Below are 23,088 nucleotides of genomic sequence, written 5' to 3'. Positions count from 1 at the left end.
GCCTTCTCCGCATAACCTTTGATGCCTTTACTAATCAAGAACTTAACAACCTCTGCTTTAGATATGCGATTACTAGGCCTCCACAATTGTCTGTGACAATGAATTCCATAACTTCACTATCCTTTGATTAAACAAATTCCTCCTCATCTCTGTTCTAAAGGGAAGTCCTTCTATTCTGAGGCTGTGCCCTCTGGTCCTATGGTCCCCACTATAGGAAGCAAACTCTCCACATCCACTCTGTGTAGGCCTTTCAATATTTGATAGGTTTCAATTAGATCCTCCATCTGAACTCCAGCGAGTACAAGCATAGAGCCATCAAGCGCTCCTCATACGTTAACCCTTTCGTTCCCAGGATCATTCTTGTGAAAGTCCTCTGGACCCTCTCCAACGCCAGCACACCTGTTCTTAGACAAGGGGCCCGAAACTGCTCACAATTCTCCAAGTGTGGTCTGACCAGCTAGTGGTTCTGAAATGCCACTCATATTGAATTTAATGAATGTGTGTGGCAGCTCATGTATATCAGTAGACCACAGGAATGGTTGGGCAGGTTGATATTTTATGAGGCTTTAATTATTTTAGTAAGTCCTCTTTATTTTAGACCTCTCATCCTGCACAGGCCCGTCACCGCATGTAAATCATCAAAATGTGAAAGGAAACAGACTTTTGGTTATACATTAAGCAGTTCAGGATGAATGGCACCATGATCTTCCATCTGGCTTCTTTCCCATTCAATTGCAAATTGCAATGATCCTGTTTAATCTCAAAGTCAAAATAAAGTTTATTTGCAATGCATGTATGCTGTATGTTACCATATGCTACCTTATAACTCAGATCCTCCAGTCCGTGTAAATTTTTTCTGTACTCTTTCAACCTTATTTACATCTTTACTTTAAGTAGGTGACCAAAACTGCACACAATACTCCAAATTAGGCCTCAGCAACATTTTGTACAACTTTAACCTCACATCCCGACTCCTGTACTCAATACTTTGATCTATGAAGGCGATGTGCCAAAAGCTTTCTTAACAACCCTGTGTACCTGTGTCACCACTTTCAATGAATTATGGACTTGTATTCCCAGATCCTTTTGTTCTCCCACACCCTTCAGTGCTCTACTGCTCACAGTGTACTGTGATTGATTTTTAATTCATTGACTGTGATGCTGTTTGGTGTTTATTTGTTATATAGAGCAATCCATTTATTTTACAAATAGTGCTGGCATTAACGGTAGCTTCTTTTAGTCAGCGTAGATGGGACCTTCTGTGCCACAGCCATTCAATGTTCCCACAACTACACTGCCTTGCTATTGCATTTTATAAATAATGGAATGAGTCAATTATCATACTGTTCACAAATTGAAGAATGTCTGTCATATATTTCCCTAATGATTTCAAATTGTGAATAAAGCATTCCAGAAGGCTAAAATGTTTATAACAGTAAGTTGCATCTCTTCTCCAAAACAGCATTAACATTGATGATAAATAATGGTTGTCAATATTAGAACATTACTTTGCTATTGGTCTTACTAAAGTAATCTAAATCATTATGAATGTACATGGATTGTCCTGAACAGCAGCAACAATTATATGATGTAGCAGTTCTCAGGGTCTGGCCTTGTAATCAGCTTTTCTACCTTCGTGTTTTCCGCATAACACTGCAGATAACACCGCTTCGAGTATCTGAAAGTGCATTCAGAGGAAGTAATTGAAAATCTGTCCAAGTATTATATTAGCTCTGAGCAGAGTGCGTTAAAAAAATCCAATTTGTTTTGATATTAGAATATAATAGAATATAAAGGGGCAGCGCAGTCATGTAGAGGTTAGCGTAACGTTGTTGCAGCGCCAGCAGTCCGGGTTCATTTCTGCCCATGTGTGTATGTTCTCTCCATAACTGTGTGGGTTTCATCTGTATTCCTACATTCCAAGTATGTACGGGATAGTCACGTGGCTATAATGGGCTGGCCCAGGCTCTTTGGGCCAGAATGGCTTGTTACCATGCTGTATCTCTAAAGTATAACAGCCTTTTCTCTAACTGTCGGTCATTATTGGATTGGCAATAAACAATCATAGATCTGCAGGTTTTATGGAGACTCTTCAAAAGAGATGAGAGGGGTGGTGAAGTTCAGAATGGGAATTCCTGCACTAAAAAACAGGCTGGTGGGGGCGTGGCTGCCACCTGAGGGAACTGAGGACGTGCGGGAGGCCAGGATTAAGTCTCTCCATACACTATAGAGCTGGGGCAGGCTACATATGGTGGGCAGTTTGGAAATTGATCAGAAGAGGTTTTGAATACTTGGAATGTATGAGAGCATTGGTGTGGAAAGGAGGCACAACTCCTTTGAGCATGGCTCCAGTGAAATAGCTGGATGTGAGGGGTATTGTGCTTTATTGCTGTAATCTTATTCACAGCTCCTGAGATCAGAGGAAATGCATTCAGATCTTTTTGTCAGAAATAACCCGAAAATAAGCTACCTTATATTATTTATTCTATAGAATAAATCATTATAGAATAAAGCACAGTACAGGCCCTTCAGCCCAAAATGTTGTGGCAACCTTTTTAACCTCCCCTGAGGTCAATCATTCTTTCCTTCCCACATACCCCTCTACTTTTCTATCATTTCTTATATGTTCCTCCAACCACTACACCTGGCAACGCATTTCACGTCAATGCCATTGTCTGTGTATAAGTCACCTCTCCTTCTCCTTTGCTCCAAAGAGAAAAACCCTATTTCACTCAACCTTCCCTCCTACATCATGCTCTCAAGTCCAGGCATCATCCTGGTAAATCTCCTCTTCAATCTCCCTAAAACTTCCACATCCTTCCTATAATGAGAGGGTCAGAATGGACACAATACTCCCAGTGTAGTCTGACCAGTTTTATAGCCCCAGCATTACCTTGCAACTTTTGAACCCAATCTCCCATCTAATTAAGGCCAACACACTGAACACCTTCTTAACCACCTTATCAACTTGCATGGCAGCTTTGAAGGATCTATGGACATGGACTCCAAGGTCCCTCTGTTCATCCCTCTGTTTCTCCACACTGCTAAGAATCTTGCCATGAACTCTTCACTCTGCCTTCAAGTTTGAATTATGTTTTGTAACTCAAAACTTTGGAAGGAAAATTGCATTGATTCAGTAAGTAATTTTGTTCACCTTTTCGGCAGGTCAATGTTTAATGAAATTTAGTATCTGTAATATTTCCTCTGAGGGTCTCTTTGACAATTAAGTGTTTTATCACTGTGTTTCCTTCCCGTTGGTTCACAGAAAAACTAAATGCCTACCAGCATGAGTTCCACGCTCTGAGAGAGCGTCTTCGTGTGGCTGAGCATCGAACTTTGCAGCGTTCTTCTGAACTAAATGCTGTGCTGGAGCAGTTCAAAAGGATAGTGGCTTCATCAAATGGCAGCAAAGAGGCTTTGAATAATTTTTCAGGTAATTCCTATTTGGGATGTGAATCGGATTACTGCTCTTTTATTCCCACACAGCAATAAACTGTAAGATTGACCCCCAACCAAAACTGAAAAGTGAAATTATATTAGATTGATTGCTGTCATTAAAAGCTTGATGGTTTAAGCCGATTAAAATAAGAGGCTTTAATGTAGCGCTTCAATTGCAGTTTTAAGATGGACTTGAATGTACTCTCCTTCCATTAATCCTCCGTGTTACATATTGCCCAACACTCAGTAACTTGCTCTCCTACCCATGAACATAGAACTTTACAGTACAGTACAGTACAGGCCCTTTGGCCCACGATGTTGTGCTAACATTTTAACATACTCTAAGATCACATTTCCCTCCCACGTAGTCTTCTATTAAATTGCCCTTAAATGTCTCTAACCATATAACGATTACAGCACGGAAACAGGCCATCTCGGCCCTTCTAGTCCGTGCTGAACTCTTACTCTCACCTAGTCCCATCGACCTGCACTCAGCCCATAACCCTCCATTCCTTTCCTGTCCATATAGCTGTCCAATTTAACTTTAAATGACAACATCGAACCTGCCTCAACCTCTTCTGCTGGAAGCTCGTTCCACACAGCTACCACTCTCTAAGTAAAGAAGTTCCCCCTCATGTTACCTCTGAACTTTTGCCCTTTAACTCTCAACTCATGTCCTCTTGTTTGAATCTCCCCCACTCAAAATGGAAAAAGCCTATCCACATCAACTCTATCTATGCCCCTCTTAATTTTAAATACCTCTATCAAGTCCCCCCTCAACCTTCTACACTCCAAGGAATAAAGACCCAATTTGTTCAACCTTTCTCTGTAACTTACGAGTTGAAATCCAGGTAACATTCTAGTAAATCTTCTCTGTACTCTCTCTATTTTGTTGACATCTTTCCTATAATCCAGTGAACAGATCTGTACACAATACTCCAAATTTGGCCTCACCAATGCCTAGTACAATTTCAACATTACATCCCAAATCTTATACTCAATGTTCTGATTTATAAAGGCCAGCAAACCAAAGCTTTCTTCACCACCCTATCCACATGAGATTCCACCTTCAGGGAACTATGCACCCTTATTCCTAGATCCCTCTGTTCTACTGCATTCTTCAATGCCCTACCATTTACCATGTATGTCCTAATTTAATTAGTCCTACCAAAATGTAGCACCTCACATTTATCAGCATTAAACTCCATTAAATTAACATCTCTGCATCTACCACCACTCCTGGCAGCTCATTCCACACACACTCTGTGTATACAAAAAAAAACCTGTCTCTGATACCCTTGCCAAGGGCATTCTTTGACTGGAAAATTGAGAGCAGTCTTGGATAGTTGCTATGTTGAATTGCTTTGCATCCTCGGGGCAAGTATTCACCTGCCATTTAATTTTATGCATCACAAAGAGTTTCTCTATTCATTGCCTTACGCTCGTGTATTATGCAAATATGAGCAGAAAAGGAGCCGAGAATCCTGGGACTGTCATTGCACTCATCACCATCTGTAGAGTGTGTGGTCATCAGTTCAACAGGTAAAGGATCAAAAAAAAAGCAGGAAAAAAACACTAGAAGCTCTGCTGCTGGAAATCTTGAGTAAGACACACAAAATGCTGGAGGAACTCGACAGGCCAGACAGCATCTATGGAAAGGAATAAAGTGTCAATGTTTTGGGCCATGACCCTTCATCAAGACTCGGCCTTCCTCTAGCATCTTGTAGAAAGAAAGGGAAAAAGAAAGAAGAAAAAAGAATTCTGGACTATTTGGGAAAATAAGATCTATTTGACATTATCAGGCAAATTTCACGATATTCTAATGTTAACTATTCATGGTAGATGTTCAATACTTTTTCCTTCCAATGTCAAGTTTAGAGAGGATCATTGGACAACATGCCCTCCATTTCAAGTGGCCTTACTCAACTCAAAGTTCAAAGTAACTTTATTATCAAAGTACATATATGTCACTTTGTACAACCCCTGAGATTCATTTTCTAGTGGGCAAACTCAATAAATCCATAATAGAATCATTGAAAGACTGCATCAACAGGATGTTCAACCAAAGGACGACAAACTACACATATAAAAAGAAAGAAAACATAATAATAAATAAATAAGCAACAAATATCAAGGACAAGAAATGAAGAGTCCCTGAAAGTGAGTTAGTAGGTTGTGGGAACGTTTCATTGATGGTGCAAGTGAAGTTGAATGAAATTATCCTCTTTGATTAAAGAGACTGATGGTTGAGGGGTAATAATTGTTCCTGAACCTGATCGTGTGAGTCCTGATTTTTTCTGATGTCAGCAGTGAGAAGAGCACATGGCCTAGGTGGTGGGGCTCCCTAATGATGGTTCTGCTTTCCTGTGTCCCTTGAGTCTTGAAAGCCCCTTTGAGTCTTAAAAAAACTTGGCTGGCAATTTGCAGCCAGGCAGCTTCCAAAAACTGCTGTGTGATGAGAACTAAACAGTCTGTTTCACAACTTTTGATTGAATAATACATAATGTTAACTTTAAAGCTTAGCCTTTAGCTTTTTTAAAGGTTAGGTTTTTTTAAAATCTGTCATATGTACATCACACCAAAACATAGAGTAAAATGTGTTGCTTACATCAAATTCAGTCAGTGAAGGTTATGCTGTGGACAGCCTGCAAGTGTTGTAACCCTTCCAGCACTGACATAGCATGCCCACTACTTACTCATCCTTCATATCCCATACATCTTTGGAATGTGAGTGGAGACTGGAGCACCCAGAAGAAACCCCTGTGGTCACGGGGAGAGCTTACAAACTTCTTATAGACAGCAGTGGGAATTGAACCTTCACCTGCGATCACTGGCGCTGTAGATCAACTGTGCTAACTGCTACACTACTGTACCACACCCCTGTTAAGCTTCCCTTATTATTCAAAATAATACCAAGGTAGATCTTTTGCATCAGCCCAAGAGAAGAGATGTAGCCTTGGTTCCAAGTCCCTGAAGGATAATTCCTTCCATACTGGAACTTTTTAACTAAAAGCCATTAGTTCTGCAAAAGGAGTTATAAATGTCAGTATAGACAACAGATCTACATGTATGTCCTCATTCCTCCTCTGGCTGAATGGACGCTGTGTGTGAATGGTCTCAGCCTGACCCGTCAACCGTTTATTCGTATCCATAGGTGCTGCCTGGCCTGCTGGTTTCCTCCACCATTTTGTGTGTGTTACTCTGCATTTCCAGCATCTGCAGATTTTCTCGTGTTTATTAATTTTTCTTGATGTTTGGATGAATGAAAATCATATTTTGTCTATTTCTGCACTTGATAGAGAAAGAAAATACTCAGAATAATTAATTTTAATGTTATTTACTTTACATACATATATATTTGTTTATTTCTCCATATGTATTATTTATTTCCAATTATGCATTTAGTATTTCATAATTTTGTAATTTAGACAGATGTAAAACAAATTAAATAGTATTGAACATAATATTAGATAACATGTTCTAACTAGCTAACTGGATGTAGGAAGCCTGAACATTTTTATCAATTATTTTCAGATGATGCCAAAAAGTTATTGAAAGACTTGACCAACAGAAATGCTCTACAAGTGCCAAATATTTACCACCACATGCCCCATTTACTTAACAACGAGGAGAGCCTCCAGCCTGCTGTGCAGGTTGGCCTTGGTAGAACAGGCGGTGAGTTACCAGCACGCTCATTTTTCTTATATTAAACTGCAGCGGGTGAAGCAAAAGTACTTTAAATGAGTATGAATTAATGCATAATTAATATAGCCTGGTTCTGAGATGCCCATTTCACTCTATTTGATGACTTTTTTTCTACAAATCAATGTGCGTTCAAAGCAAAATAGTTTCTACTTCAATCAGTTCTATTCTTCACAAGCTGAAGGTGGCCAATAACTCAGAATGAATTTTATTATTATTCTAGTGTTGAAATTCTTCACAATCTAAAATCTCATGGGACATTTTTTAAATGCCCAATAAAATTCAGTTGACTTCCCCTTACTGAAAACTCTCATTAGATGTGTTGCAGCTGAACTTCAGTGTGGCAGTTTTTACTGCTCATTGTGTTACAACTCCTTTATTGAGTATGTTACCTTCTTTGAATAATAATCTGCTTTATTCACTCGATGTGATAAGGGAACATGCAATCGTGTCTAAAAGGAAAAAGTGCACTTCATGTTGCAAAGAAGAAAACCATTTGGCCCATCTAGTACCAACTTAGTTTTTATGTTCCACAGAAGCTTCTTCCAGCCCCACTTTAGCTTACCTTTTCAGCATTATCTTTCATTCCACTCTCCCTGAGGTGCTTTCATAGGTCTTGCCTGCCAGGTGTTCAGTTTTATTATCATAGGGATAACTACATCGGGTATAAACACCATGATTTTATTTTGCAGCAGCAACACAGTATAGCACACTACAAACATGTAATTGCTGTTCACCTGAACCAGTACATGGCAAGTGAGCTCCATGTTCTTGTAATTTATAGTATTGCGCCAAGCTGCTGCCACAAAACAAATTTCGTGACATACGTCAGTGATAATAATATACCCGATTCTGGCTCTGAAAAGGTTTCTCTTGAAATCCCTATTGGATTTAACTGTGAACAGTTGCCAGGGTTTGTGCTGTGAGCAATTTATCAGGACAGCAAGTGAAAAATTGATATCATGAAATTGTTTTTGTAGTTTTTTGCTATTATGGAAACTTTGGACTTGGATGGAAAGGATGCTGCTTGTCAATTGGTGAAGTCTTGGAGACTCTATCTGTTTTCTAGTTGAGTTGAGGCATTGGTGCACTGTAAGCGTGGACCATTTGTAGGTGAGATACCAGGCAAATGGGCAGCCAGAAATGGTAGCCCTTGTCCTTGTGTGAAGACATAAAAGGTTCTCATGTTGTGGACACCTTATCTGGGAGCACTTTATGCAGTGAAGGACTCTGGATTCATATCCACATAGTGAGACTATCAGGATTTTAGAAATGAACCACGAGCAAGATTATAAATGTAGAGTACATCCTGCACCATCCTGACCTGGAAATGTATTGTTCTTTAACGTCACTGGATCTAACTCCTACGGCATAGTAGTGTAGCAGTTAGCATAACGCTATTACAGCGCCAGCTGTAAGATTAGGATTCAGTTTCCGCTGACATCTATAAAGAGTTTGTACATTCTCTCCATAACCATGTGGCTTTCCTCAGGGTACCCCATATCCTGAAGATGTACAGTTAAGGATAGTGAGTGGTGGGCATGCTATGTTAGCGTCAGAAGCATGGCAACACATGTGGGCTGCTTAGCACAATCTTCACTAATTTAACTTGATGCAAGCAATGGGTTTCACTGTATGTTTAGATCTACATGTGACAAATTAAGTTATTTTTTATCTTAACATCACGAATTAGACCTGATGGTTTTCTAATACATTTCGGATGAGGACTTTACTGAAGATGCCAGCACTTACTGTCCATCTTCATTGTGTCTTGAGAAGGTGATGGTGAGGGACATTACTCAATGCTGCAGTTGTTCTGGTGAAAATGATTTTCTGGGTTAAGCAGCTGCCCTGTGTCATGAATGCAGAAGGTTCCATGGCAGTATTATTATGTTTTTTATCCCACTGTCCTGCCCAGTGTTTATCAAGCAACGTCACCAAGAGCTTGTGTGCTATGTGTGACGCGGCAGAGCATTTGCAGCTGTTTGACCCACTACATCTTTGCTGATATTTAAAGTGCAAAACAGAAAATACTGGAAACACACAACAGGTCAGGCTGCATCTGTGGAGAGAAAAGCAATCTCTCTTTCAGGGTAAAGATCCTCCATCTGAAGTAAACATGGACTATAGGGAGAAATAGGACAAACTTGAATTGTTTTCTCTGGAGCAGTGGAAGCTGAGGAAAGACCTGATAGAAATTTATAAGATTATGAAAGGTATAAATAGAGTAGCCAGGTTTTTTTCTCCCAGGGTTGTAATGTCTAATACTAGAAGTCATGCATTTAAGGTGAGGGGTGGGGGGTGAGTTGAAATGATATATGTGAGGCAATTTTTTTACATCCAGGGTTGCGGGTGCCAGCAATGCATTGCCATTAATGGTAGTGGAGGCAAATAGAACAGAACCTTTTAAGAAGCTCTTAGACTGGCACATTAATGGGCAAGGAGCTGAGGGATATGGACCTTGTGTGGGTACAAAAACATAGAACATAGAATAGTACAGCACAGTACAGGCCCTTCGGCCCACAATGTTGTGCTGACCCTCAAACCCTGCCTCCCATATAAGCCCCCACCTTAGATTCCTCCATATACCTGTCTAGTAGTCTCTTAAACTTCACTAGTGTATCTGCCTCCACCACTGACTCAGGCAGTGCATTCCACGCACCAACCACTTTCTGAGTAAAAAACCTTCCTCTAATATCCCCCTTGAACTTCCCACCCCTTACCTTAAAGCCATGTCCCCTTGTATTGAGCAGTGGTGCCCTGGGGAAGAGGCGCTGGCTATCCACTCCATCTATTCCTCCTATTATCTTGTACACCTCTATCATGTCTCCTCTCATCCTCCTTCTCTCCAAAGAGAAAAGCCCTAGCTCCCTTAATCTCTGATCATAATGCATACTTTCTAAACCAGGCAGCATCCTGGTAAATCTCCTCTGTTGAGGGATATGGACCTTGTGTGGGTAGAAGGATGAGATTAGTTAGGCATTTAATTACAAGTTTAATTAGCTCAGCACAGCATCATGAACCTTGGCCTGTCCCTGTTCTGTTCTATGTTCTAAAACTTAGAAGATGCTGTTTTGTGAGAGTTTGCTTTGTGCAAGTTGCTGTGATTTTAAAACAGTGACTTCATCTTACACATAGACTGACTGCAAAGTGTTCTGGGACATCTGAAGTTTGTAAAGGCAATGGGTAAAATGCACGTCTTTAATTCAGGTTGAGTTCAACAAAGCGATCTTTATAGTAGGTACCCTATGAGGAGTTTGAGAGCAGGAAGATCTAAGCTCCTCCCTAGCGAGCCTTACTGCAGTAGATAGGAAGCACAGAGCCTGCCAGAGCAGAAACAATAACTTCCCCTTGTTCTGAATTTTACAGATAAACTATATATGAGATTTATTTGTATACGCAAGTGATATCATTAAGTTTAACGAGGCCTCACAAAAGAAGAAAATAGGTTTGCATTTGACCAAGTCGTTTAGTGCAAACAGTACAAAGACTTTTTTTTACTGAGTCAGTTTCCTGTGATTAGGAGATGTCATTCTGGAGCTTACAGTGTTTGGTTCATACAGTAATTTGTAGTGTTAGCCAATCTTCCGTGTTGTTTTAAACTGATTCATTGTCTTGCCATCTGGAAGTCTCATTATTGGAATTTACAGCCAGTCGTTGAGAAAAAGTGGAAGTCAATTTTTTTTTTAAAAACCTAATTTAATCGATTGGTAAGCCCAAATATTAAGATCATCATAAAGAATTACAGAAGACTTGAAAAGCATACCCTTTAGACAACAAATCAAACCTCAGATTCAGGACTCCTCAGATAATGAAGCAATTCACAACCAAATGCAGCAAGACCTGAACAATATCCAGGCCTGGGCTGATAGGCGGCAGGTAACGTACCTGCTGCACGTGTTCCAGGCCATGACCATGTCCAACAAGAGAAAATTCTGCTATCACCCATTGACATTCAGTGGCATTGCCATCACTAAAACCCCACAATCAATAACCTGGGAGCTAACTTTTTCCCGAAACTGAACTGGCATAGCTATATAACAATATGGCCAAGAATTTTCACAGTGAGCATCTTGCCTCCTACAACACCGAAACCTGTATACCATCTCTGAGGCTGAAGACAGAAGTGTAATAGAATCTCCTCCACATGTCTGGAGAGTGTAGCTTCAACATTACTCAAGTATTACTGTTAGTTTCTTTTTGTCCCATGTACCAAGATACAGTGAAAATATTGCCTTTCATACTCTTCATGCAGATCAAATCATTACACAGCGCATTGAGCTAGAATAAGGTAAAACCATAACAATTCAAGATTTAATATTTAATGTCATTTCCTGTACTTTCATGTAAAGGAGAGTGAAATACTTGTTACTCTGGATCTGATGCAGCACAAAAAAAAACACAGAAGATAAAGAACATAATAAAAAAAACACAAAAAGTATAACTATATAAGATAGCTTATATACACAGATTGATTGTATGTCCATGAAGTGGCACAAGGCTGTACACAAGGTGACTGATGGAAAATAATAAAATAGTGGCAGAATTAGCAGGTGGAGGTGTTGATCAGCCTTACTGCTTGGGGAAAGTAACTGTTTTTGAGTCTGGTGGTCCTGGTGTGGATGCTATGTAGCCTCCTCTCTAATAAGAGTGGGACAAACAGTCCATCAGGAGGGTGGGTGGCATCCTGCATGATGCTTTCTGGCAGACAAAAGTGTAAAAGCAACCAAAAAGGTGCAGTGCAGGTAAACAGTAAAGAACAAGGTGGTAAGGAGGTAGATTATAATGCCAAGAGTCTATCTTCTTGGACAGGAGGTCTGTTGAAGAGTCTGATAACAGTAGGTTAGAAGTTGTCATTGAGACTGTTGGTATGTACTTGACATAATATGCATAGCAATCTATTTGAGGGGCACTCCATCCACTCACTTGACCACTGAGGCACAGTAGCAACAGTGTGCACCATCAGCAGGATGCACTGCAGCAACTCACCAAGACTCCTTTGACATCACCTTCCAAACCCATGACCTCTACCAGCTGGAAGGTCAAGCACAGTAAAAGCAAAGGGTACGTCACCACCTCTACATTGCCATCCAACCCACAAGCCATCCTGATATCCAAAACATAATGCCATTTCCCCACTATCATTTGGTCAAAATCCTAGAACTCCCTCAATATCAGCATTGTGGGGGTACCCAAGCCTCAGGGGGTCTGCAGCAGCACAAGATGGCAGCTCACACCACCTCCTAAAGGACACTAAGGATGGGCTATTTAATGTCGGCTCAGTCTACGAAGCCTACACTCCTTGAAAGAATTTAAATGAATATTTTGATGTTCCAAGCTGAAGCAGAACAACAGCTTCTCCTAGCAACACACACAAAATGCTGGAGGAACTCAGCAGGCCTATGGAAAAGAGTAAACAGTGGATATTTCAGACTGAAACCCTTCGTCAGGACTGGGGGAAGAAAAAGATGGGAAGTCAGAGTAAGAAGATGGGGAGAGGGGAGGAAGAAGTACAAGGTGATAGGTGAAACCAGGAGAGCTGGGAATATGATTGGTGAAAGAGATAAAAGGCTGGAGAAGGGAGAATCTGATAAGAGAGGACAGAAGACCAAGAAAGAAAGGGAAAGGGGAAGAGGAGCAACAGAGAGAGGTGGTGGGTAGGTAAGGAGATGAGGTGAGAGAGGGAAATGGGAATGGTGAAGGTGGGAGGGGGGAGCAATTACCAGAAGTTCGAGAAATCGATGTTCATGCCTTCAGTTTGGCGGCTACCCATATGGAATATAAGGTTTTGCTCCTCCAACCTGAATGTGGCCTCATCGTCGCAGTAGAGGAGGCCACGGACTGACATGTCAGAATGGGAAGTGGGATTGAAATGGATGGCCACTGGGAGATCCCGCTTTTTCCGGTGGGAAGTGTGTTGGTGCTTGGTGAAGCAGACTGCCAGTCCATATTGGGACTCACCAATATACAAGAGGCCACACCGGAGCAGTGGACACAGTAGATGACCACAACAGACTCTCAGGTGAAGTGTTGCCTCACCTGGAAGGTCTGCTTAGGGTCTTGAATGGTAGTGAGGGAGGAGGTGTAGGGGCAGATGGCACCTGTTCCACTTGCAAGGATTATGGGACCTGTCTCGTGCAATAGCTTCTCCTGGAAAGCAAATAAATATTTGCTTTACCAATGATTTTCCCTTTTAGTTGCAGGTGACGTAAACTTGATGGAACAAACGGCCTCATTTGTTGACATTGTTATTCTTTGATTCTGTGGCTCTCTGTTAGCTGTCTATTCAGTCAGTACTGAGGAGTGTTGTCCTTGTCTGTCACATCTGGTACTCCTAAAATGGTGTTGCTGGAAAAGCCTAGCATATTAGATCCATAAAATCTTAAGACATAGCAGCGGACCCTCCACTTTAAATGTACACAGTGACTTGGTCTCCACAGCTGTCCATGGCAATGTAATCCACAGATTCACTACCCTCTGATTAAAAATATTCCTCCACCTTTCTGTTCTAAAGGGACGCCTTTCTTTTCTGAGGCTGTGCCCTCCATTTCTAGACTCCCCAACTATAGGAAACATTCTATTCCCATCCACTCTCTAGCCTTTCAATATTTGATAGGTTTCAATGAGATCCCCACTTTTGTTTTCCTAAACTCCAGCGAGTAGAGGCCTAGAGCCATCAAATGCAAATATTGGGCTGGCAAAATTGGTGGAATGCTGGTATATGTTCATGCCTAGATGTTTTGCTAGGATGGGAACTTGGAGATGCTACAATTCCATTGATGATGCTGCTGCTGTCTGTTCAGATAATGCATATTGACTGTGTAGCCCCCCGGCCAGCCTCAGGGTCGCTCGGCTTGCTGTCGTCTAGGGAAACAGCCCTCGGCCCCAGCAAACTGGGTAATTAGTTTGTGTGGATGCTGTGTGATGTACCCCACCCCGCCCAAATAACAGACAAAACACCAGATACGATTAAATGATTTACAGTTTATAGATATTACTGGAACTATATAATTAATAGAGAATAAAATATAAAAGGAAAATAAAAGGTGCCACAGTTATCAAAATTCAGTCTCTTCGTGCACAAACAGTTGGGGCTCAGGACCCTTCTTCTTCACCCTGCGACCCCTTGGACCACCTCGACCGGCCACCTGGGACCAACAACGGTGGTCGACCAGATGCTCCACACGAGTCCGTCTCCCTCTCCTCTCCTCGCCGAACGCCCCGCTCGGGGTCCGACCCCATTAGCAGACTCACAGCACCTGGTCCATCCTCTGTCTCTTTCTCCCGCCTTCTCCCCAAAAGCCCACGCATGCAGTCTCTTCAGACACACCAAAAGCATAACAACCATCGCAATTGGTTCGTAACACCTTTCTTATCAGTAATGTGATCCAAACAAACTGCTAGTGGGAAGGACTTTCTCAGCAGTTAACATAACAAAGAAGCCATTTTAATTAAACTACGCAGGGACATAAAAAAAAAAGAAACCCCCTTTCAAATGGATGATCCTTGAGGTCCATTCTTTGGATCAGTGGTTCCCAATCTGGGGTCCGTGGACCCCTCCGTTAGAGGTAAGGGTCCCTGGTGTAAAAGAGGTTGGGAACCCATGCTCTAGATCATACATCTTCCCCAGTGAGGGAGCATGTGAGTAGATGCTGAGTGATGGACACCACTCAAAGCAGATTGACACTTAAGGCTTCATGTTGGATATCAAACTCCTTTCATGGTGTTGCAACCACTCTCATTCAAGTCGGTGATAAGCCTTCTGCTGTGATGCTGAGGCGTTCAGTGCAGGAAGCTTGATCTTTGCATTTTTCATGTGGCGGTGAATGGTGAGGACACTTTTCACACGTGTTTCTGAGAACCATGACATTGGTCTGGTTGGGCAAAGGTGCCTGATCTTTCCCTTGGTCTGGAATGACATTACCCAGCAGTTGACAGGAAGAACGGGATAGCGTCCAGGTTTGTTGCATGGTCGGGGAAGTGAGCAAATGAGGAGAGTTGCGTGAGCGAGGGCTTTTCTCTTTGGGGCAAAGGAGGATGAGAGGGATGTGACTTGATAGAGGTGTACAAAATGATAAGAGGCACAGATTGAGTGGAAGCCAGAGATGTCTTGCCGGGGTAGAAATGGCTAACACAAATGGATGCAATTTTAAGGTGATTGGAGGAAAGTATAGGGGGGATGTCAGAAGTATTATTTTATAAAAGAGGGCAGTGGGTGGGTGGTGGAGGCCCATATGTTAGGAGCATTTAAGAAGCTCATAGGCACATGTGGAGGATAGAAAAATAGAGGGCTATTCAGAATCAGAATTGGGTTTAATATCACTGTCGTATGTCGTGAAATTCATTTGTTTTTGCAGCTGCAGTATCATACAGAAAAAAGCTATAAATCATAATAAGAAATATATAAATGTAAATAACACAGAAATTAAATAAGTAGTGTAGAAAGAGACAAAAAATAGTGAGGTAGTGTTCATGGCTTGGTTCCATGTCTGTTCAGAAATCTAACGGCAGAGGGGAAGAAGTAGTTTCTAAAACGTTGAGACTATGGTGGAGCGATCTGTGTAGGTTAAAAAGGTTGACACAACATCATGGGCCGAAGGGCCTGTACTGTACTTTTATATTCTGTTACATTCTGAACAGCATTCTTTGGACGTCAGTGGTAATTGGTGATGGGGTTACTGCTGTGCCAAGGGCTTTGGGGTGAACAGGAAAGTGAGCAACAACCTACTGGTAACATAGAGAGAGAAAAAAACAGCCATGATTTAAATCACCTAATTCTCCACTGTAGAACTGAGCAACAGCATGCTAGTAACAGTAAAATAACTCACAGCTGCAACCGGAGATTGGATGCAAATATTTCTGCTCACTCTGCTTGGCTGGTTTGCATCTGGTACAAGATTTGGGAAGTAATCCTCAATGACTGTGCTCGTGTATCCATGAAATCTCTCCATTACCAACTCTTTAAACCTAACCGCACTGAGAAAACATCGCTGCACCCCTCCCCCATCAGCTTTTGCACCCAAGAATGAGCCAACTCTATTAATTTTTTTCCTCTCTGTTAATTTCCGTTATATAACTTGTAAGTTTTGCTTTAAGTAATAGAATGAATATGAACCAATCGTCTGGGGGTAGTAGAGTCAGAATCGGGTTCATTATCACTGCCATATATTGGGAAATTTTTGGTTTTGTGGCAAGTCTTACATTATTATGAGTCACTAAAAAGTGAGAGACGTATCGAGCTGGTGCTCATGGATTCATTAACTATTCAAAGGTCTGAAGGCAGAGAGGAAGAATTACCTCGTGTTATGCAACATGAAAGCTGGCCATTTGGCCCAATGCCCATGCTGACTAAGCTGCTGTCCTTAGCTAGAACTATTTTCAGTGTTTGGCCTATACCTCTCTAAAATGAGGGTCTAAAGTGAGAGTCTAAACCTTCCCTATCTGTTTTCTCTCTAAGTATCGTTTAATTGTATCTGCCTCTTCCAGTTCCTCTGGCAGCTTGCACCATACTCCACAATCTTCTGTGTGGGAAAGCCCAGCCCCCTGACTCCTCCACCTTTCTCCTTGGGCTCTCGGGATGGGGGAGGGTGCTACCTTGAAGAGGATGGGCTGCAACAGCGGAAGAGCAGAGTGGGTTCTACTCCTGTACGTAATAAAGTGGCCACTGAGTGTGGACAATCACATTGATCCTCAAGGAGCCCTATTCTCTCCTTACTTATCCTTTTACTTATATAATATCTTAGAAGTCTCCTTTACCATACCTGCTAGAGTAATCTCAGATCTTTCTTTTGCACTTCTAATTTCCCTCTTACGGATAGTACTACATTCCCCGAGGGTTTGGTTTCTCAATAGATGTTGTCTGACGTGCTGAGTTTTCCAGTGATCTCTGTCTTTCAGGTTTCCAGTGCCTCCAGTATTTTGTTTTTGAGATTTTCATGGACTAACTGTGTGCGTGCTTTTTTGGCTCTAGTGTCCTTGGTGTTGGGAATTCCCACCGTGAAAAGAAAAGTTAAGTCCTACCTTGCGGAGACACTTCATTCATTGATAGATAAGCTGTCCACTGAAGAGAAGTTGGATTGTGTAATAGTGGTATTTATAGGCGAGGTAAGTACATTGTTTGCTTGCTGCCCAGTCTTTGTATTTTGCACTTGGTTTATCTGTCATTGTTAGTGTTTTTAACTATGATGGTCGATGTTGAAATGAAACCACTTCGCCTATTTTGTTTTGGGTGTTGCATTAGCCATTTTATTAGATCTCAGATATCCAGTTCTGCTAAAAGGACCAAGACATAAAATGGTTCCCCCTCCAAGACTCTGACTGACCTGCAGTTTGTTTCTACCATTTTCTGCTTTAGTTTTTCAACATCTTCCATGTTATTCTTTTGAATTTTTGCTTTCAAATACACTTCCACCTATTTGCTTTTTACTTTATCAACCCCTCCTGCACCCACTCACCTTCCACCTGACCTAATCTCATCTACCACCTGCCAACTTGTACACCGTTCTCCTTCCCCCAACTTCTTTTTGGCTTCTGCTCCTCTCCTTTCCAGTCCTGACGAAGGGTCTCGGCCCGAAATATCAAACGTCTATTCCCCTCCGTGTTTACTGCCGGAGTTGCAGAGTTCCTCCATCATTTTACATCTTTTGCTTCAAGTACTCTCTGCTTGTTGCCTTGCTATCTTGATTGAAATTCCTACATACTGACTGTAGGCAGTCGGCTGGTTGTCCCATATATGGACATTAACAGAGCCCGCACAATGAGCTTGTGAAGAGCTGCTTAGTCATGAAATCATATTTTAGATTTCTTATTGCTATTTGATCAGAAATTGATTATAAAATTTAAAATTAAAAGTGAAGATCTATAGCTTTTGTTTGTAAGATGTGGACATAGCCCCTGATTCAGAGGTATGAAGATTAAAGTTTAGCTTTATTTGTCACATGTACATCGAAACATTTGTACCAAATTGAATCAGCAAGGATTGAGTTGGGCACCTTGTAGGTGTCACCACGCTTCCGGTGCCAACTTTGCATGCCCACAACTCACTAACCCTTAACTGTAGGTCTTTGGAATATAAGAGGAAACTGGAACTCCCAGAGGAAACCCACATGGTTATGGGGAAGATTATACAATTCCTTACAGGCAGCGGCAGGAACCGAACACCGATCAATAATCACTGGTTCTGTAAAGTGCTTGCGCTAACTGCTATGCTACTGTGCATCAATACAACAGTTAATTTGCAAAATATTGGACCCACTTTCTTCCAAATTTCATCTGTGTATGAAGAAAGCAGATGAAATTTACAAAAAAGTTCGGTTCAATATTTCTATTGTTCTGCAAACTAATACACAGTTTAAAAGTCAAATTGTAAACACAAAATACTCTGCAGATGCTGGGGTCAAAGCAACACGCACAACATGCTGGAGGAACTCAGCAGGTCGGGCAGCATCCGTGGAAACGATCAGTCAACGTTTCAGGCCGGAACCCTTCATCAGGACTGAAGAGGGAAGGGGCAGAGGCCCTATAAAGAAGGTGGGGGGAGGGTGGGAAGGAGAAGGCTGGTAGGTTCCAGGTGAAAAACCAGTAAGGGGAAAGATAAAGTGGTGGGGGAGGGGAAGCAGGGAGGGGATAGGCAGGAAAGGTGAAGGAGCAATAGGGGAAAACAATGGGTAGTAGAAGAAGGCGGAACCATGAGGGAGGTGATAGGCAGCTGGGGAAGGGGGCAGAGTGACATAGGGATAGAGGAAGGGAGGGGGAGGGAATTACCAGAAGTTGGACAATTCTATGTTCATGCCAAGGAGCCGGAGACTACCTAGACAGTATATGAGGTGTTGCTCCTCCAACCTGAGTTAGCCTCATCATGGCAGTAGAGGAGGCCATGTATGGACATATCCGAATGGGATGGGAAGCAGAGTTGAAGTGGGTGGCAACCGGGAGATCCTGTCTGTTGTGGTGGACGGAGCGGAGGTGTTCGACGAAGCGGTCCCCCAATCTGCGTTGGTTTCACCGATGTAGAGGAGGCCGCACCGGGAGCACCGGATGCAATAGATGGCCCCAACAGACTCACAAGTGAAGTGTTGCCTCACTTGGAAGGACTGTTTGGGGCACATGGGCTCTGGAGTCCAGCTACTGCCCTTTTGAGAGAAGGAACACCCTTACGAACCCGTGGCATGCAAGAGAATTCCTAGAAGTGTGGCTTTCCACGAACAATTCTGGAAACAAACACGTAGACCCTGATGCAGGCAAAATTCCAGACCACAACGCACAAAGTTGGCCACACAGCCAATTGGCGACGCGATCTCCTCCCCACATCACAATTGAGTTTCTGAAGTGATATCCAATCAGCTGATTGAAGAGTATACAAAGACCAAGCATTCAGAGGACTTGCCACAATCAACAGCACACTTTTGATGTCACATGGTGACAAAACATTTGCAAGTAAATTGCTAAGATCGGAGAACAGCTCAACCCAATTACCATCCTTGCTCAATTTGCTATATATGTAACTTCAATTCATGTCAGGAAATGACTACTATCTTTGTAGTCAGTAGTACTTCCATATCCTAAACTAATGAAACAGGGTTGAATTTGCAAATCTAATTAGATATTATTATTGACTTGCGTGACATAAAATTTGTTATTTTGCAGCAGCAGTATAGTGCAAGGACATTAAAACTTCAAAAATAAGCAAAACTAAGTTCCCAAAGTTTCACCTCATTGGAAGGGAGTGTTTTGACTTGTATTATACCTATAACAATGTAGGAGAAGGCCATTCAGCCCATTGTTTCCATGCCAGCTGTCAGAGGAGCAATCCCATTATTCCCTTTCCCACTTTCGTTGTACCCCTATAAATTATTTTCTTTCATACTTGGCCAACAAGTGCTCTTTGATTCTTTTAGTCATTGGCCTACACTGTGAGGCAATTTACTGTGGCCAGTTAAACTTCCATATACATGAGAAAGTCTGCAGATGCTGGAAATCCAAAGTAACATACACAAAATATTGGAGAAACTCAGTCGGTCAGGAAGCATCTGTGGAAATGAATAAGCAGTTGATGTTTCAGAGCAAGACCGTTCTTCAGGACTGGAAAAGAAGGGGGAAGACACCAGAATAAAAAGGTGGGGGAGGTGAAGCTCTCCCCACCTTTTAATTAAGCTACCAGCCTGCCTTTGGGATGCGGGAGTAAACTGTCAGAGAGCATGCACGTGAGACAAGAAGGTAGTTGTAGCAGTTAACGTATCGCTATTACAGAGATGGCAATCCCGGTTCAGTCTCCACCCCTGTCTGTCAGGAGTTTGTATGTTCTCCCTGTGACTGTGTGGATTTACTCCGGGTGCTCCAGTTTCCTCCCACAGTCTAAAGACATACCGCTTAGTACTTTAACTAGTGATTGTAAATTGCCTTGTGATTAGTTGAGGGTTAAATAGGTGAGCCGCTGGGTGGTGCCGTTTGTTGGGCCAGAAGGGTTTGCACCATGCTATCTCTAAATAAATAAATAAACGTGAGCTTTGCACAGACAGTGAGAGAGGTCAGTTTTAAGCCCATATTTCTTTAGCTGTGCGGTATCAATGCTAAATGCCATGAACGTGGAGCAGCAGATGGGGCACAAAGGTCGCCATCCCCAATTAGCACTTCGTAATGAATTCTCTGCATTCGTTTATAAAGTGTACCCTTGTATCTATTATCACATCTATTTACCTTGGCTCTGTAGCTATATAATATTTCTTTCTTCTGGTGAGGGCATTTTTGCAGCTATTACCTATTGCTTTCTCTAATGCTTCCCTCAACACTCTTTCTCCCCCCCCCCCCCCCCCCCCACCCTGGACATGCTAACAAGGGAAGCTTTTAATGTTTTGGAACGTGCAAAGCCCAAAATAGCATTGTGTGAATCGATAGTACAGTCTCTCGCAGCAGTTTACCATCTGAAATGCCACAGCCTTTCTGATGGTAACAAGCCCTTTCGTTTTTTTCTTCTCTTTCCCCTCTTGGAGAGATTTGCAAATCTATTTGGAGACAGGCATGAGGATAAACGCAGTTTCAGAAATCCCAAGTTAACTAGCGTTAATGATTGTGGTTGTGCATAAATGTTTGGATCAAGTGATAACACGACTGCACAGACCCAGCTTATTGAGAGAGCTACCCAATACTTCAGCAATGTCAGTTTAAAACCTGACCTGTACGCAACCCAGCCACGTCCAATTGTAATCGACCTTATTTTTATTTTGTTACTTAAACCATCCCAATCTGATTCTGTCTGGAGGCATCTGCAGAATATGATTGGCTAATACTGTATCTGCACCCAGTAAAGATGCCCCAAACCTACTGGTCCATCTTCCTTACTATTGGGAGATGTCATCATCTGACTGTGGCACCAATCAGGTCAAACTACCCATCCAATCCTTTATTTGTCACATGTACATCGAAGCATGCAGTGAAGTGTATTCCTTTGCATCCACAGCTAGCACAGTCCAAGGATTGTGCTGAGGGCACCCCACAAGTGTTGTTACACTTTCCCTGGCAACTCACTGTCCCTTACCCATACGTCTTTGGAATGTGGGAAGAAACAGGGCTCTCGAGGAAACCCATGTGTTCACAGGGAGGACGTACAAGCTCCTTTCAGACAGCAGTGGGAATTGAACCCTGATCAGTGAACACTGGTGCTGTAAAGTAGCTTCACTAACCATGACACCACCGTACTGCCTCAAACAAGAATGGAACTCTTCACAGTTCAATGTACTTCAATAGGTACACTTAATGTCAGAGAAATGTATACAATATACTTCCTGAAATTCTTCTTCTTCGCAAACATCCACAAAAACAAAGGAGTGCCCCAAAGAATTAGTGACAGTTAAACATTAAAACCCCGAAGCACCCCCCCCACACACAAATGCCAGCAACAACTACTCCCCACCCCCACCAGCAGAAATGCATCAGCGCCCTCCACCAAGCATTCAAGCATGCAGCAAAGCATCAATAAAGACACAGACTTGTAGTACCCCAAAGACTACTCATTCACCCAGTAGTTTGACATACCACAGGCTCTCTCTTGCTCTCTCTCTAATGAGGGAAAAAGAAGTGTCCCCGTTTCACAGCGAGAGAGGAGACATAACCAACAACTCGTTGATTTATGATGTTAAAAGTCTGTTGCGTCACTTTTTCCAAGCTCTGCACCCAGAGAGTCCGCCCCAAAAAGGCGCAGCTCTCTGGACACGTAACCCTGGCAGCTAATCTGCTGCTCCCAATGTTCCATGTTCTCCCGCAACGCCTCAGTCAGGGGCACCAGCCTAGGATCAGCCTGTCTCCAGAGCCACGAAAGTGCGGCATTCTGAAGCCGCGCTAGTCTTCCAAGCCGCAAACTTAGGATATGAAAAAGCAGCCCGTCGTGACGCCCTGAAGGCAGGTCCAATTCCTACGAAGAACCAAAGTCAGAGTGTAACTCCAGGTCAGGGTCTTCAAAAGAACCTTGCAAAGGAAGTAAAAGAGACATCAAAGATAGAAATAGAGCTGTTTCCGAAGATGCAAGCAAAGAAGTCGCCGTTCAGTGCTATCATAACTTCATTTTGCGCATCATATTACTCTTAATTGTCACATCCTGCTGCTGAAGCAGAATCACATTTGAAATTGATACTCAAAGTCCCCCTGCCATCCTCGAAGTCCCCCATTCACTCCTCAACCCAAGTACCTGTCCAACAAAGCCTCTACCCCTTTCGTACCAGGTCAAAATCACCAAGATGAAGTTCACACCCTGGCTGGAACTCAGAATGGTGCCAACATTTTGGCAGAAACTGCATTCAATTCCAAAATATAGTCAGGTCCCATTAGGTTTGGGTCTGCTTGCCGGTTTCTATCTGGGCTGTTGCTGATTCTTTATGTTCCACCTGAGCTCCCATGTCTGTTCATCTCATCTTAGCTTATCTTTCAAGTTCCCTCTCCTCATGGGTATCTGGCTTC

At 42.4% G+C, this 23,088-nt stretch overlaps 1 protein-coding gene across 1 annotated transcript in view; it reads left to right on the top strand.

Moving 5' to 3' along the window:
* Positions 1-23,088, top strand: part of mgat4a (alpha-1,3-mannosyl-glycoprotein 4-beta-N-acetylglucosaminyltransferase A) — a 284,363-nt gene that overhangs the window by 145,828 nt on the left and 115,447 nt on the right. The window contains exons 2-4 of the mRNA XM_072262765.1: positions 3,266-3,433; positions 6,973-7,113; positions 17,111-17,244. Coding sequence (XP_072118866.1) covers positions 3,266-3,433; positions 6,973-7,113; positions 17,111-17,244 — 443 coding nt within the window. The remainder of the gene's footprint in view (positions 1-3,265; positions 3,434-6,972; positions 7,114-17,110; positions 17,245-23,088) is intronic.

The sequence above is a fragment of the Mobula birostris genome, chromosome 7 (assembly GCF_030028105.1).
Source record: "Mobula birostris isolate sMobBir1 chromosome 7, sMobBir1.hap1, whole genome shotgun sequence".
Taxonomy (NCBI): Eukaryota; Metazoa; Chordata; class Chondrichthyes; order Myliobatiformes; family Myliobatidae; genus Mobula; species Mobula birostris.
Note: the sequence above shows the minus strand (reverse complement) of the source record. Positions and strands in the feature narration are given on the sequence as shown.